This window comes from Colletotrichum lupini, chromosome 4 (genome assembly GCF_023278565.1).
Source record: "Colletotrichum lupini chromosome 4, complete sequence".
NCBI classification, from domain to species: domain Eukaryota; kingdom Fungi; phylum Ascomycota; class Sordariomycetes; order Glomerellales; family Glomerellaceae; genus Colletotrichum; species Colletotrichum lupini.
In genome coordinates, this window is record NC_064677.1 from 7,206,684 (window position 1) to 7,223,019 (window position 16,336).

At 50.8% G+C, this 16,336-nt stretch overlaps 6 protein-coding genes across 6 annotated transcripts; 4 read left to right on the forward strand and 2 right to left on the reverse strand.

Moving 5' to 3' along the window:
* Positions 1-2,376: 2,376 nt before the first annotated feature.
* CLUP02_09223 (ABC-2 type transporter) lies at positions 2,377-7,331 on the forward strand (the record flags this gene model as incomplete). Its single annotated transcript, XM_049288202.1, has 10 exons — positions 2,377-2,953; positions 3,009-3,460; positions 3,529-3,625; positions 3,686-4,173; positions 4,260-4,855; positions 4,909-5,278; positions 5,330-5,900; positions 5,966-6,330; positions 6,400-6,586; positions 6,640-7,331. The coding sequence occupies 10 exons, from the start codon at positions 2,377-2,379 to the stop codon at positions 7,329-7,331; spliced, it is 4,395 nt and encodes a 1,464-aa protein (XP_049145346.1).
* Positions 7,332-8,133: 802 nt separating this feature from the next.
* CLUP02_09224 (uncharacterized protein) lies at positions 8,134-10,721 on the forward strand (the record flags this gene model as incomplete). The annotated part of the gene is made up of 2 exons (XM_049288203.1): positions 8,134-10,437; positions 10,497-10,721. The coding sequence occupies 2 exons, from the start codon at positions 8,134-8,136 to the stop codon at positions 10,719-10,721; spliced, it is 2,529 nt and encodes an 842-aa protein (XP_049145347.1).
* A 470-nt stretch (positions 10,722-11,191) lies between these two features.
* On the forward strand, positions 11,192-12,094 carry CLUP02_09225 (shikimate-5-dehydrogenase; the record flags this gene model as incomplete). The annotated part of the gene is made up of 1 exon (XM_049288204.1): positions 11,192-12,094. The coding sequence occupies one exon, from the start codon at positions 11,192-11,194 to the stop codon at positions 12,092-12,094; it is 903 nt and encodes a 300-aa protein (XP_049145348.1).
* A 281-nt stretch (positions 12,095-12,375) lies between these two features.
* Positions 12,376-13,151, reverse strand: CLUP02_09226 (catabolic 3-dehydroquinase; the record flags this gene model as incomplete). The annotated part of the gene is made up of 2 exons (XM_049288205.1): positions 12,376-12,949; positions 13,024-13,151. 2 exons carry the CDS (start codon positions 13,149-13,151, stop codon positions 12,376-12,378), a joined length of 702 nt encoding a protein of 233 aa, XP_049145349.1.
* A 539-nt stretch (positions 13,152-13,690) lies between these two features.
* Positions 13,691-14,137, forward strand: CLUP02_09227 (dehydroquinase class II; the record flags this gene model as incomplete). The annotated part of the gene is made up of 1 exon (XM_049288206.1): positions 13,691-14,137. One exon carries the CDS (start codon positions 13,691-13,693, stop codon positions 14,135-14,137), a length of 447 nt encoding a protein of 148 aa, XP_049145350.1.
* Positions 14,138-14,208: 71 nt separating this feature from the next.
* Positions 14,209-15,407, reverse strand: CLUP02_09228 (uncharacterized protein; the record flags this gene model as incomplete). The annotated part of the gene is made up of 3 exons (XM_049288207.1): positions 14,209-14,822; positions 14,885-15,123; positions 15,265-15,407. 3 exons carry the CDS (start codon positions 15,405-15,407, stop codon positions 14,209-14,211), a joined length of 996 nt encoding a protein of 331 aa, XP_049145351.1.
* Positions 15,408-16,336: the final 929 nt, after the last annotated feature.

Here is a 16,336-nt window from a genome sequence, read left to right on the forward strand (position 1 = left end):
ACCGTCCGAACGGTTACTAAGGGCGCTCTTAATATACCTAAGGTATTTATAACCGGACGGGAGAGGTAAAAATACCGGCTCGTATTAAACCTTAATACTAAGGATAGTACTAAGAGGGTCCGCTACTAAGAATTAGTTTTATAAACGATAATAGTTAAAAAGGTATTATATATATAGTTAACTATTTTACGCTTTTTAAAAAGAGGTAAGAGAGGGGGCTATAAACTTATCTTACCTCTCTAATCTTCTTAAAAAAAGTCTTCTTTTTTTTCTTTTTTTTATTTAAAAAGAGGCGAGGGAGGGGGCTATAAACCCTCCTTATTTACGCCGTCCTCTTAAAAAACGAGGACGTCTTCTTAACCTCTAAGAGGGAGCGAAAGAGGGGGCTATAAACCCTCCTCGCTTCTATTACCCTCCTAAGTAACTCGTTCGGCCGTAAGGCCGCCGCTTATTAAATAAAGTAGTTAAATTAATATTAAATAAACGAAGGCCGTACTACGACCGAAGTATAGGACGAGGGAATATTACTTACTTATCTCGGGCTTATAGGGGGGGCTAGGGGAGCCGCCGCTCTTCTTTAAGGCCGTAGTTTTAAGCTTATACTTTTTAACCTCTTATATTACGGTAGTACGAGCGCGGTTTCTAACTAATCGTTTTAGTAATATCTAAATAAAAACGATACTATTAGTAAAAATCCTTTCTTAACGATGCGCACGCGTAAGAACGCGGGTATAAAAGCGAAAAATAAGGGTATATACGTATAGTAGTAATATAAGTATAGGTTAAAGAGGGAAAGAAAGTCGGTACCGTAAGTAGCGGTAAGAAATTTATATATCTACTACCCTTAACCCGTAGGTTGATTATTCGGTTAATAAGAGGCCGTCCCTTAGTCGTACCTTCCGTTAATAATATAACCTTAAGATTACTTATAGTAACGAACACGGAGGTTAATTTATAGCCGATTTACTCCTCGCCTATAACTCTACGCGCAGACCGATTTATTTTATAATTCCTTTTATAAATAGATTCCTATATATTAGTATTTAGCTTTCCGTTTTTAGCGGACCTTTTTATAACGATGCGGGTAGTTAAGCGCGCTTTTTCTAAACGTATATTCGTCTAGGGGGGTATATCGTAATAGCTTTAACTATCTATAGCCTTACTACACGTTACGTAACCTCGGTTATATAATCACCGAGGCCCACTTCGCTCATACCCTCTATATTAGAGCGAGCTTCGTGCCTATTTCCTATTTCTAATAGACAACCGTTCTCTTTATATACGTCGATGCCCCTACAGTGACTCTACGACAGGATAAGATGGATCCAGTGGATGGGAAGGTGATTTGCTATTGGACAGGAGGATGCTTTCTACAAGTTCGTGGCTTTTAGATAGATGCCAAAGAGCGGAGAATACAACCAGTATCATGGAAACAATATGTATCATCTCATAGCATTTCAGGTTGGGTGAATTACCTGGTAGAGAGCAGGGAGTGGCTTTCTGTGGAGAGATCCCGGGCTGAGCGGTATCGACGCCGGAAATATGGGGCACGACGGCCTCTACACCGGGCGATCGGCATCGCTTTCATCCCGTTGGTTCAACCGTGGCCGGGCGTGAAGCCGCTTGCTCTTGCTCCACGATTCGTGAAGAATGATGAAAGCCCGGTCTCAAGGTGGCCTAGCTGAAGCTTATTTATACCAACTGGTGGCTGCGCTTGCCGCCCCTGCTTTGGCAGTTGACACTGCCCCGAATCCACAGTGTAGTCGGACGTCTACGCCATCGAGTAGTCCAGCCCCGAGATTCAAATGTTATCGATCTTGTCGGGCACGCTTAAGCAAGTGCCCTGCCAGAGAGAAGGAAAACTTCCCGTCGGGGATGCGAGATTAGACAACCGCATGGTGATCCTCTTTCGCATGGGGTTCGATGTCCCGCTTTTAGTTGTGCCGCGTCCTTTCGGCGACCCGCGGCCGTCCGAACGGCATGGGTTTGGCATCACAATTACAATCCCCAGAGAGATCGGTAATGACTTGACCCAGAAAACTTGGCTTGGCGGATTTTCGTATGGGAATGGACAATACGAAAATTGCGAAGCGGCCGACCGCCCGTACTAGCAGTCCCAGACTACTTCCCCACATGAGGCGCAACGCGGATGACCGCGGGCGTCCGCACTTACACAGGCTGCGATCCGAGTTGTTAATATGATGCCTTTTATGATTGAAGATTTGCTCAAAAGATAGATAGAAGAAGACATGTAACTGTAAGTCGATGGTTCATCTGATATCCGTTCACTGCAACCTCATCATCTCAAACCAATTGACACCAAACTTTACCACAGACTCTATCCCACAATAGAGCCTGTCGGCAGCTGCTTAGACCATGACAACAAGTGATGAGGCCGGCATCGAGATGGTGTCGACCGATCGATTCTCGGGATCTTCATCATCGACAGCAGCCGACGACACGCAAAGAGAAATCGAACAACTAGCACGCCAAGTCACAAACGCATCACACATCCACGATGCCGACACGAACTACGATGTCTTGAACCCACCCAAGAACAGCCGCCTCGACCCAAATTCCTCGACCTTTGACAGCGTAGTATGGATGCGGGCCTTCATTCACCTCTTCGAATCAGACCCCAGCTCAGCACCCAACAGGAGCGCAGGCGTTGCCTTTCGAGACCTTAATGTCTTTGGATATAGCTCTGGGACACAGTACCAGAAAAGCACGGGCAATATTGCGTTGAGTATGGTATCTGATCTTGTTGGCCTTGCCACGGGGAGGTCGAAGAGACGGATCGATATCCTGCGAGACTTTGAAGGCCTTGTTGAGCCTGGTGAAATGCTGCTTGTACTTGGCCCGCCTGGATCGGGGTGTTCTACTCTTCTCAAGACGTTGGCTGGTCAGACTGAAGGTTTGAACGTCGCCCAAGACTCGTACATGAACTTCCGGGGTAAGCCAGATTCTTCGTTCAGAGTTCAGCAATATCATGTCTAAACAAGCACCAGGAATCGAACCAAAGCGCATGCACGACTGGTTCCGCGGCGACGTCCTCTACAACGCCGAGGTAGATGTCCACCTCGCGCCCCTATCCGTAGGCGACACCCTCGAATTCGCCGCCCGCGCGCGAGTACCCTCCCGCGTACCCGGAAATCTCACGGGCCAACAGTTCGCGCGCATCATGCGCGACGTGATGATGGCGGCCTTTGGCATCACGCACACTGTCAACACCAAAGTGGGCGACGATTACGTGCGCGGGGTCTCGGGCGGCGAGCGCAAGCGTGTGAGCATCGTCGAGGCGGCGCTGACCGGTGCCAAGTTCCAGTGCTGGGATAATAGCACGCGCGGACTGGATAGCGGGAACGCGATTGCGTTTTGTCGGAATTTGAGGACGCAGAGTGATTTGGTAAGGGTTGCGTCTGTTGTGGCGATCTATCAAGCGCCGCAGTCTGCGTATGATGTAAGTGTGATTCTTGGATGGCTATGAGAGAGGCATTGATGGGACCATGTTGTTGACGTTCTCGGTAGCTGTTTGATAAGGTGACGGTGGTGTATGAGGGGAGGCAGATCTTCTTCGGCAAGATTGGTGAAGCGAAGCGGTACTTTGAGGAGCTTGGCTTTCAGTGTAAGTGTCTACTTAATGCTCTTCGCATCTGATCTTCGTTCTGATGTGGAAATAATACAGGCCCCGAACGGCAAACCGTCCCAGACTTCCTCACGTCGATGACGTCTCCGAACGAAAGAAAGACCCGACCAGGCCACGAACACCGCGCCCCTCGAACTTCTGAAGAGTTTGCCGCGAGATGGAAAGCATCCAACCAGCACGCAGGCCTGATGGCAGACATCGCAGCTTACGATAGCAATCACTCTTCAAAGGACCGCCTCGAAGCGTTCCAGGACAGCATCAAAGCTGAGAGAAGTTCATGGCAACGACTCAAGTCGCCTTACATGATCACATATCCGAGTCAAGTCAAGCTATGTCTTTGGCGCGGGTGGAAGCGTCTGGTTGCCGATCCCGAGTTCACGCTGTCTTCTCTAGTATTCAACATCATTGTTGGCTTTGTGCTCGGAAGCATGTTCTTCAACTTGAGGCAGGATTCGGGGACGTTTTACTATCGTGGTGGGCTCATCTTCTTTGCTCTATTGTTCAATGCTTTTGCTAGTGAAATGGAGGTTAGTACACATCATCCAGTGGTGATAGGAGATTTTTGTCTGGAAATCCGTGACTCGCTCCAATCTTGAAACTCACAATGACCTAGGTCCTCACATTATACACTCAAAGACCCGTCATCGAGAAGCACAATCGATACGCCCTCTACCACCAGTCCGCGGAAGCTATCTCAAGCTACATCACCGAGTTACCATACAAGATCACCAACGTTTTCACGTTCAACTCGATTCTCTACTTCATGGCAAACTTGAACCGCGAGCCCGGGCCCTTCTTTTTCTTCTGCCTCGTCTCCTTTCTGGTGCTCCTCGCCATGTCGGGCATCTATCGCACCATGGCATCCCTCGCACGCACTTCACATCAAGCCATGGTCCCCGTCACTCTCGTCACTATCGGCGTAATGATGTATGCCGGCTTCACAGTACCAACAACGTACATGCAGGGGTGGTCGCGCTGGATGGGCTATGTCAACCCGCTCTCTTATGCGTTCGAGGCGCTCATGGCCAATGAGTTTCATGGTCGCCAGTTCCTATGCGCTGGGCTCGTGCCGTCTGGCCCTGGCTATGATGATCTCTCTATATCTGGTCGCACCTGCGCTGTTGTGGGCGCCGTACCGGGCTCAGATATGATAAATGGCGATAGGTATATCGAGCAATCTTTTGGGTACTTCAACGATAATAAGTGGAGGTGAGTTTGTGGTGATAACCGAGTGTTTTGGGATTTCATCTGACCTATTCAAGGAACGTCGGCATTCTGTGTGCATACGTCGTGGTATTCTTCATCACGTACATCATCACTGCCGAGTACGCCAAGCCACCCAAGAGCGAAGGCGAAGTTCTTGTCTTCCGACGTGGCAAAGTACCTCCCGCGATGGACCAGAAAGCCCTAGCAGACGAAGAAACTCAATCCCGCAATGTGACTCTGACCGAGAAAGTTCATGCCATGCCGACAGATGAGATGTTGGAGAAAAGACCAAGACCGAGTGAGTGCGGTAAGCCAATCTTCCACTGGGAAGATATCTGCTACGACGTCAAGATCAAAGACCAGAACCGGCGCATCTTGGATTTCGTGGACGGCTGGGTCCAGCCAGGTGTTATCACAGCTCTCATGGTATGTGTTCTTGCTTACAAACCCCCTTGTTCATCTCTAACTTTCAAACAGGGCGCCTCTGGTGCTGGTAAAACAACACTACTCGACGCTCTCGCGGCTCGAATCACCATGGGCGTGATATCCGGCGACACCATGGTCAACGGCCAAACGACAGACAGATCATTCCCAAACCGCGTTGGGTATGTCCAGCAGCAAGACGTCCACTTGGACACCATGACCGTTCGAGAGGCCCTCGAGTTCAGTGCATTGCTGCGTCAAAATGCCGAAACCCCTCGCGAGGCAAAGTTGGCGTACATTGACGAGGTAATTGAGCTGCTCGACATGCGCGACTTTATAGATGCAGTGATCGGAGTCCCTGGGCAGGGGCTTAACGTTGAACAGCGCAAACGTTTGACGATCGGAGTCGAGCTCGCTGCTAGGCCGCAGTTGTTAGTCTTTCTGGATGAACCTACTTCGGGGCTTGATTCTCAGACGTCTTGGGCGATCTGCGACCTGATCGAAAAACTTGCAAAGAGCGGCCAGGCGATTCTATGTACTATCCACCAGCCGTCTGCCATGCTTTTTGCCCGTTTCGATAGGTTGCTTTTGCTACAACGCGGGGGAAAGACTGTATATTTTGGAGGTAAGTTGCTGTTGTCGTTGTTTTTGCTCCCTTCCCCAACAAGCTTTTCGCTTACATGTGCGCAGATATTGGCAAGAACGCCAAGACGATGATTGATTACCTCGAACGCAACGGCGCATCGCCATGCCCTCCTGATGCCAACCCCGCAGAGTGGATGCTGAATGCTACCACGCTTTCCGAGGACGGACCGAATTGGTATGAGATTTGGCGCTCATCTCCAGAATACCGCGAGGTGAAGAATGAGCTTGGTATTCTGCGTCAGCAGGCCCAAGACAAGCCCATAGAACGGATCGGAGATGATAATGTCGCCGACCAGGAGTTTGCCTCGTCGTTCTGGACTCAGTTCAAACATGTCTTTCTCCGTACAGCAAGGCACTTTTGGAGGTCTCCTGTGTACATCTGGTCCAAGCTTACTTTAACTATTCTTCTGGTAAGATGCTCCTCTTGGTGATTCCTCATGCCGCCTACCTCACCTTCCGTACTAACTCAAATTACGTAGGCGCTCTACATTGGATTCACGTTCAAGTCGGACAATAGCTTGCAAGGCCTGCAGAACCAACTTTACGCCTTCTTCATGTGCCTCACGACTGTCAACGAGTTCAGCAAGCAGATCATGCCCATGTTCATTCCACAGAGAGCTCTTTACGAAGTACGAGAGAGGCCGTCTCGCGTCTATCGATGGACCAGTAAGCATCCTCATCGTGGGCATTCTGCATTAACGAAGCTAACCAATCTGCAGCATACTTCCTCTCTAACATCGCAATCGAGATGATCTGGAACACCATCGCCGCAGTCATATTCTTCTTCTGCTGGTACTATCCAGCCAAATTCTACCGCAACACCACCCCCGAAGACGTCACGATCCGCGGCTTCACCGTCTTCCTCTTCATCTGGATGTTCTTCCTCTGGGTCAGCACATTCTCCCAGCTCGCCATCGCTGCAATCGAGACAGCAGACCTAGCCAGCATCCCAGCCAGCTTGTTTGCCATCCTCTGCATGTCTTTTTGCGGCGTGGGCGTCATTCGCGCCGACCTACCCGCCATATGGAGCGACTTCATGTACTGGGTCAGTCCCATGACGTATCTCGTAAGTGGTGCGCTGTCGACTTGTCTGCATGGCTCCAAGGTCGTTTGTACGGCAAAGGAGATCGTGTCTGTTCCGACTCCGATGAACATGACGTGCGGCGAATTTCTGGGCCCCTTTGTTCAGCGCGCTGGTGGATATTTGGTGGATGCTGCGGCGACGCAGACGTGTGGGTACTGTCGTATGAATACCACGGATGATTATCTTGCGACTTTCGAGATAAATTACGACGATAGATGGAGGAACTTTGGGCTTTTGTGGGTGTATGTTGTGTTCAATGTTGTTGCAGCGTGTGGTCTCTACTGGCTCGTTAGGGTGCCGAAGGGGCAAGGGGTTGAACGGAAGTGAATAAGAGGTTGCGCTGAGATCAAGGAGGTGTTCACTTAATGTGTAAAACAAGCATGGAATGGCGTCATTTTCATCTAAGGTACGAAAGGTAATTGTGTAATATCTAGACATGGGAGTTGTTGGAGTTGGGAAATTCCAGGTATTCATTTCGACATGAACGAGAGAAAAGCTGGATGAGTCTGCAAGCTCCCTCTAATTACCGATCCACGTCTTTCACGACAAGGCCCTCCAGTCACCTGAAGAACAAGCCTCTGAGAATGAATATCCTAGTGACTTTCGATCGAGCATATTCATATCGGTGGGAGAAATATGGGAATGATTGCCGCAGCTGCAGACGTGGGACTTGTGAGAGTTGAGGGTACAGCACACAAGAAGTAGTAAGCGGCGTGCTCATAGTGTTGACGCGCAGGGACCCGTGACGACCGGGTAAGCCCTTTCCCGGCCGCCACGTTGTGGACCCCCGCCTCGTGAAGAAATCTCCGGGGCCCCGACTCCGGGGTAAACCACTCCTTCGGTCCCCTTCAATTCTGGTCGCATTCTATGCCGAAATTGCGAGTAGCTAAGAGACCAGCTATTGCCCCACACATCTTTACTTGGTGAATGTCTATTCGAGCTGTTGGAATAAGTAGGCGAAGCCAGAGGGATGTGGATACATCCAGAATCCCATCCCAACCGTGGTCCATGCCAGCGCCGTCTTCCCCAGGATCTCCAAATTTGAGGTGCTATCAACCTCATCTGAGTTGAGGACCACACTCAACAGCCAAAAAGCTTTGTTTCCAAGGAGAAGCTGGCTTCTAATACGATGCCGACTCTACCGCTGGTCGGCCCAGCCGTCAACTCAACTAAGCCCTTTGGCCAACAGTCACCGCCACACGCATCATGGCACGGCTTCACTCCCGGCCGACGTAGCTACGCCCCCGACGCCTCCATCGTGCTCGTCGGAATCCGAGGCACAGGCCGCTCAACTCTCGCCGTGATCGCGGCCAGCGCTTTAGGGTTCCGCTTACTCGACGCGGACCAGCAATTCTTCCAGATGACGGGCCTCTCACGAGCCAGTTACAAGACACAGCACGGTACTGCTGAATATCGAAGGGAAGAGCTGAAGCTTCTGCATGCCATGCTATTCGAGAATCCGACAAAGTCTATCATCGCGTGTGGGCCAGGAGCTGTGGAAGAGACGGGGCAGGCGTGGCTTGCGGAATATGGACAGACGCATCCTATCATCTATGTCCTGAGAGATGCGGAAGACGTGAAGGAGCATCTCAAGGTATGGGATACTGAGGCTATCACACGACTCTTTCAACTTAGTGGTCCAACGCATCGATCGATATCCAACTTTGAATTTTACAACATTTCAGATACCCTAGGGAAGGCCTCGGGCGAGCTCGCCACTATCCCCGGCCACCAGTCACCGAGGTCTCTTGCGTTAAAGCGGGTGGAGTACGACTTTCTCGGACTCATTGACAGCATCATGGAAAGCGACAGGCAGGGCTCGGAACGGTACCGTGCCACCGAGGGCTCTGCTTCATTACCACTGGAGCGCCGGCCATACACATATTCTCTCAACTTGCCAATGTCATTGGTAGAGACCGCCGGGGCGGAGCTTCGAAATATCACGACAACTGCCGATGTTGCGGAACTAGTTATCCCTGTGAGGGAACTACAGGCAACGTCGGCCGATTTTGATGATGCAACTGCGAATCGCGTCTGTCGCTTGCTCTATGCCGTCAGGAGATTCACCCGTCTCCCTATCATCCTCAATCTCGAACTCGAATCCTCATCTACTGGCATAATGAGCGGCTTCTCGCAAGAACACGCCTCCGCATACTACCTTAGCGTCCTAAACCACGGCCTCCGTCTCGCTCCAGAGTACCTCTGCGTAGATCTCCGCTGCGACGAGAACATCATCCGAGATCTAGTCGCAAGTAAAGGAACAACAAAGATGATCGCCCACTACACCTGCAACTCCCTCTCTCCAAGCGGCTGGCGGAACCCAGGCCTGGAGGACAAGATGAGGTTGGCCGAGGACCTGGGCTGCGACGTCGTCCGAATATGTCGCGAGGCAAAGTCAACCAAGGACAATTTCGAGATTCAGCACTTCAAGCATGGCGCCGGCAAGCCCAGAGATGTGACGATCCCGCTTATTGCGTACAACACAGGCCGCCTCGGCCGCATGTCCTGCTTCATGAACCCGACCTTCACGCCGGTCACCATGAACTTGCTTCGGAGACTGGCACCAGGCGGCTCGCCTCATTGCCTCTTGACGATCCACGAGGCGCAAAAGGCACTCTACTCTTCCTTTCTCCTAGACCCGATGTACTTTGGCATCTACGGCACCAACGCATCCACAAGTTTGTCGCCAAGCATGCATAACCCCGCCTTCAAATTCTGCGGTATGCCGCACGAGTACAAGATCTTTCACCAGCCTACCCTAAATCACCTACGTAAGCTCATCTCCGACGAGAACTTTGGAGGCGCGAGTATCACAGCCCCCTTCAAGAAGGAGGTCTTTGCCATTGTCGACTTCACGAGCCCAGAAGCCAGGGCCATTGGCGCCGTCAACACGCTGGTGCCTCTGCGGTCGCGGAACATTGAGTCTTTGCTTGATCGCAATAGAGCTGGCCCAGTCGTTGCTCTGTATGGCGATAACACGGACTGGATCGGGATACACACCCGCATTCGGCACAACCTGTCTCCCATCAACGGCGTCAAGAGGAGGACAACGGCGCTAGTTGTGGGTGCGGGAGGTATGGCTCGTGCAGCGATATACGGGCTTCTAAGGCTCGGTGTCCGCACCGTGCTTATACACAATCGAACGACGAGGACGGCTGAAGAGGTTGTAAGGCACTTCAACGGGTACCGATTCACGAGCGACGGGGCATCGACGCCGACGGAGGTCAACGCCTCGCCGAAAGTTGACGCTCCTCCAAACAGTCCCACGATCCGTGTTATAGAATCCAAAGATGATAAGTGGCCAGACGACGCTGACTTTCCAACCATTGTGGTATCGTGTATCTCCACGCGTGAGATCGACGGGGAGTCGTCGGCTGATACGAGTCTGCCTCCGGGATGGCTGGCTAGTCCTACAGGCGGAGTAGCCATTGAGGTAAGTTCGATATCTGCAAACGGATCAAATGAGGTGACACTGCTAACATACATTCGCAGCTATCGTATACGCCTCTGGAAACACCTCTCCTGAAGCAGATCCGTGGCATGAGCGACCAGGGGTGGATCGCCGTCGACGGCCTAAGTGTTTTGCCGGAACAGGGTAAGAGACAATTTGAGCTCTTTACAGCACGCAAACCTCCGATCGAGATGATGCGTGAGTTGATTTCGCGAGCGTATAAGGAAAGGCTTGCAGACGGGGGCAAGATGCCAACAAGAGGGTAGCAATCTTGGCAAGGTTAGCATTCATGTGAGCGTAGCGTTTCAATGATGATATTTTCTTCACCACACTTGATTATGAGCAGTCGATGGAATTACTCACTGGTAGAATGGTGTGTGCAGTCAATGAGTGTGTGGGAAATATCCTTCATGAGGAAACGTTGCCCACAAAAAGCGCATGTGGTGGCTAGCCTGATGGTAGCGGGAAAGACCTTTACCGTCCTGACAAGACACACGCCAAGCTTCTGACCGATGATGCCGATGAACGATCAATATCACGGCGCCATAATCGCAGTGTCATTTTAACATCGCAGTGTAGGTTTACTGAGTATAGCTTGGATATTTCTGTGCCAGCTGCAGGCATATCGAACCTAAACCGCCCACGAAGCCTTTCGCACTCAAACTTTTCCACACCTCTAGCTCAGATCACGAGCTAGCAAAGCCAAGCTGTCAACGACGCCAAAGCCTGAGAGATAATGGGGTCCATGGAAGCAAACCCCTCTATCCTGAAGAGGAACTTCTTCATCTTCGGTCATAACATCTCCCACACCCTTTCTCCAACCCTTCATAACACAGGATTCCGAGAACTTGCCCTCCCACATCATTACGGTATCCACCAGACAGAGAGCGTCGACGCCTCGGTAGAATCCATCATCAAAGCCAATGACTTCGGGGGCGCATCAGTCACCTTTCCGCACAAACTACAGATTGGCAAGCTCTTGGATGCAGTCACTCCCTGCGCCCAGAAGATTGGGGCCGTGAATACCGTCATCGTCGAGGAGGACCCGGAGAAGCGGTATAGGCGACTTGTGGGCGATAATACGGACTGGCATGGGATAAGGAGGTGTATCGAGCGCAGCGGGATATCGGATCTCCGTTCCTCGACTGCGCTGGTTCTGGGTGCTGGTGGGGCAGCTCGCGCGGCTTGCTATGCGATCCAGGAGTTGGGGATTACGCAGCTTCTCGTTGTGAACAGGACGATATCGAAGGCGGCCGAGATGGTGGAACAGTTCCCAGCCCTTGATTGCCAGGTCTTTGAGACCTTGGAAGATGCCGTATCTACCGAAAGGGAGCGAGATGGCTTGGATAGACTTCCTTTGAGAGTCATTGTCGCCTGCGTTCCTGCGGATGACTTTGGCGAGGACAAGATACCTGCAGGGCTGTTTGGCGCTGAGAAGGGAGTTTTGGTTGAGATGGCGTATAGACCGCAGGTTACTGGTATGATGAAGACGGCATCACGGCATCCGGGCTGGACGATGTTTAAGGGTGTTGATGTACTGGAGGAACAGGCTTATGCCCAATTCGAGTTGTGGACTGGGAAAGAAGCACCAGTCGAGGCGATGAAGGCTGCCATGCAGGCTAAGATCAATGAGAGATGATAGAATGTTATGCCGTAGACAGAGCTTAAGACTTAAGTAAACTCGGGTGGAAACTCGGATATTCTACCCTCAATTCAGCCTCTACTTTATTGTTGAGGTGGAAGGAGATCAAGTTCCATGAAGGTGCAGACAACCATCCGACAGCAGCGTGTGTGTAGCACTATGTTTTGCGCAGAATACTTCACCACCTACCTTAGTCTGCGACATAGAATCTGAAGATCATGAAAAGGATTTTGGGAAGGCATTTCTTTGATCATCATTATATCATATTTGCCAGTCCTCTACACGTCTATGGTATTTCCTTCAAGCCACTCCTTGGCCTGCCAGTAAAGTAAGTCGTGCTTGTCCAAGTTCACCGTCCCAACATGACGCCGATGCCCAGGCATATTCAAAAGAACTTTGACTCCCATCGTGAGCTCCTGGAAATACGCGAGATACTTGTACCCAGGAGGAAACGCAGCCAACTTTCCCTCATCAATCTCGGGGAACTTGGCCGGGTTGCAGGGAATCACCTTATCCTTCTCATACCAATGCCGTACCAGACGCGCGCCCCACCGATCTCCCACTTTTTCAAAGTAGAAACAGAAGCGGCAGTCAGCTTCTACGTCAAACTCGACGCTGTCAATCTCGAAGCGCTGTGTAATCGTCGCCTTGAGCTTGGTCACGGCCCTGGTGCCCTCGGCGTTGATATCTGTGCTGCAGCCGTGGCAGCGGTGCATGATAAAGGCGCCTTTGTCCATCCCTGCTTTGGAAGCCGCGATGAATTCTGTGAAAGGGACGCGGCCTGACCAGGTTGTGTAGACGTAGGCCCCTGGGTGGAAGATGGACTCGAAGTTTTCCCATTCGCAGGCGTCCCTGGAGATCAATGCTGGTCAGTTACAACCTGCCAAAGTGATGCTCGTTTGACCACAAATTGGGCGATGTTTTACCTGTAAGACGGCCATCCTTCTGCCAATTCTCTCAACTTCAATCTTTCTAGAACCAAGTGATCTGGCCCATTGTTGCGGATGGCGTTGATGGGACGGGACCCTGCAGGAAGACTGTGTAAATCAGGCATGTTTTCAAGGAGTGATTTGCCTAGTGATCACCGTTTCCTTGCAAACCTGGAGTTCAATAATGAGCATCTACCGCGATGCAGACCTCATATGCCGGAAAAGACATCATGTAAGTGACTAAGCCAATCACGAGGCCATCCTATTAGGGAGCACTTCGCTATTCGGCACATTATCCGGCTCTTCCATCTCGGTGCGTTGGTGAGAGGCCGAACGGATGAAAACTTTGCCGCGTTGGGATCGCGGGGGCGCGGGGGTCCCGCATCTTGTTTCCCCGCACCGATTCACGGAGCGATTTGGGCTTGACTCGGTCCACGCGGAGATGATTTGAGGGGAATCTGGGGAAAGTGTTTAACCAGTTTTTATTTTCTAGCTCCCTACTTGAAATCTTTAGATCCTGCATCTAATTCCCTTTGCAAGTTTGATATCTCACTTGTACATCATCAATTACCTTCGCGATTCGTCCTACGAAGCTTGTTCCACCTGTCCTACAAGACGAACAAACCTCTTGAAATACCACGAACAGTCCAGAACAGCAATCGCAATGGCAAAGTCAATCCTCCTCATCAACGGCCCCAACCTGAACCTCCTCGGTACCCGGGAACCGCACATCTACGGCTCGACCACACTCTCCCAGCTCGAGATGCAATCAAAAGAACACGCCAAGTCTCTCGGCGCAGACCTGCAATCCTTCCAATCCAACACTGAGGGCGCCATTGTCGAGCGCATACACGCGGCGCGGGGCAACGTCGACGTCATCATCATCAACCCCGCCGCCTACACACACACGAGCGTCGCCATCCGCGACGCGCTGCTAGGCGTCGATATCCCCTTCATCGAGCTGCACATTAGCAACACGCACGCGAGAGAGAGCTTCAGACATCACAGCTATTTGAGCGACAAGGCGGTTGCGGTTATCATGGGGTTGGGAATTCATGGATATGGGTACGCCATTGATCATGCCGTTAAGAATATCAAGCCCAAGGCATAAATAAATTCGATCAAATAAATCTGTTAAACCACTTCCCAAACATTGGACATAGATTTGGCCAGAATGAAAGGTTACCCCTCTGTCAGTGGCGACATCTCTCTACCACGAAGAGCCAGTGACTCGAATTCCTCATCGTCCTCGTATCCCAAATGTGCCAGAACTCGACTCCTTCTCGCTTGCTGTAAGTCCCTGCAGGGCCCATCCGTGGTCCAAAGCGATTTGAAAATCGACGGCTGATCTATGAGCTGGCGCGTTGCTGCCTCGCAGATACAAGCGATGAAATGCTTGGTAGCTGCTTTCATTTCTGGAGAGTTCGACTGTCTCACGAGAAGCTGAAACCCGTCTACCACGCAGAACAACAGCGGGGGAAGATATTCCAACAAGGATTCGAGTAGGTTGATCGCTGGAGCTAAGCTGCGGGTCACCTCGGAACGGGTCTGCGGGATCGGAGAAATCGATTTGACTTTTTCGACAACACCTGCCTCGAAATGCGCATGCTCAGGAAGAGCCCGGGATATCTGGTAGACCAGGGAGTACACCATCTCTAAGAGCGCCCGTTCGCGGTCCAAAGATGCGCTTTTAGGTCGATGGATGAAGTGACAGAGGCTGGGAATATTCAGCTGACTGAGATCGTGAACCATTTGGGCTGCTAGCAAAGTCGCGTGCGAAGGCGGTTCGTCGTCGTCTCAACGTTAATGAGAATTAGCCAGATGATCTTTTATGCTGTAAGAAAGGGAGATTACTCACCAGGCACTTCAATCCAGAGAGCTACCGATTGCCTCGAAGAGACTAGCTTCACGAGATAAGCCCGCTTCTCTGCACTCACGAACACTTGCTTCAATGGGGACGTCAGAGATGCAATATGAGCAACCTGATGGAATGTCTCCAAGTGCTTCAGGGACTCCTGAACTTTTTCCAATGTCCAGAGATTCCTCTCGTCGCTGAGTTCATCTTCAAGCAGCTCCGGCTCAGCTATTTCCTTGCCACTACTGGAATGACATCGCTTGTTAGAACCTTCAGACGTGCTATCTTCTTTGCTCCCAGATTTTGCGGTAGTATTCTGACTTTGTGGTAAAGTCTTGAATGACGCCACTTCAGTTAGCGAAGAAATCCTCGGAGCGTCGCACAGTCTGGATCGATCGACAGCGGCGCCAACCAAACTGGCCTGGAAAAGACTTCCGAGTCGGTCAAGCTTTGCATTCATGTCATTAATAGTACTCTGCTGAATGAGAATAATGCTGTGCATGATATCGTCTTTGCAGGCGGTCATCTTTTTGACTGCTGTATCGCAGGCGCTTAAAAGACCGTCTCCAAAACTGTTAAAGAAGCGTTTTGAGGAGGATGAAAGCCACTCGGTCAAGATAAATACGAGAAATTGGAACAAGTGGCAATAGAACTTGCTGACTTGCCACCTGATATACTGGCGACGGGGATTTGCCCCGAGGGCGTTTCTGAGAAGCGACACTTGGCTTGAAAGGCGTTCTAGGCATTCGGATACGTTTTCTGCAGTGTCACTGTACGTCACCGCAACCTATGGTTCATTAGCAATCTTCGATTGCTCCAACGTGGACATGCACGGGTGAGTGGGTGCTTGAAAGAGACAATCATACCTGGATCAGCAGTGTGAAAGAGCCAACCAAGACTGAGGTGTATTTGTCTCCTTCAGGTAGAAGTTTGAGCAAGTATTTGTGGCTATTGATAGTTTCCGCCACTCCGACAAACCAAGACTTGATCTTGCCAGATCTTGTGCTCGATTTGGCATTGAGCTTGTCTCGCGCTTGATTGAAAAGTCTTCCAAACGTTCGAATATCGGGTTTAGAGGGAATGCTATCCCTCTCGCCTTTCGGTAGAGATTTGACGACCTTGGGCCACTGTGTCTCTAGATCCCGGGATATGCCTGCTAAGAGAACGGTGTCATGTAGCTCGACGTCTCTGTCCGTGGAATTATCAGCACAAAGTAAATGCAAGTAGCAAGGAGCTCTTGGTGAACCTTACCCTAAGCTCGTACCTTGGTAAATTTCTAACGATTCTAGGGCCGAAACCTCAGAAATGGTTCTACCAATGGCTTCATCTCGTCTCTCTAAGTCTACTTTCGTAGCTAGAGCTTGTCTAGATTGTCAAAATTGATATGTCAGGAATGAGGGCACTGAATGTTTTGATTGCATGTACTTGCGGTAAGTTGCCACCAGTGCTCTCTCG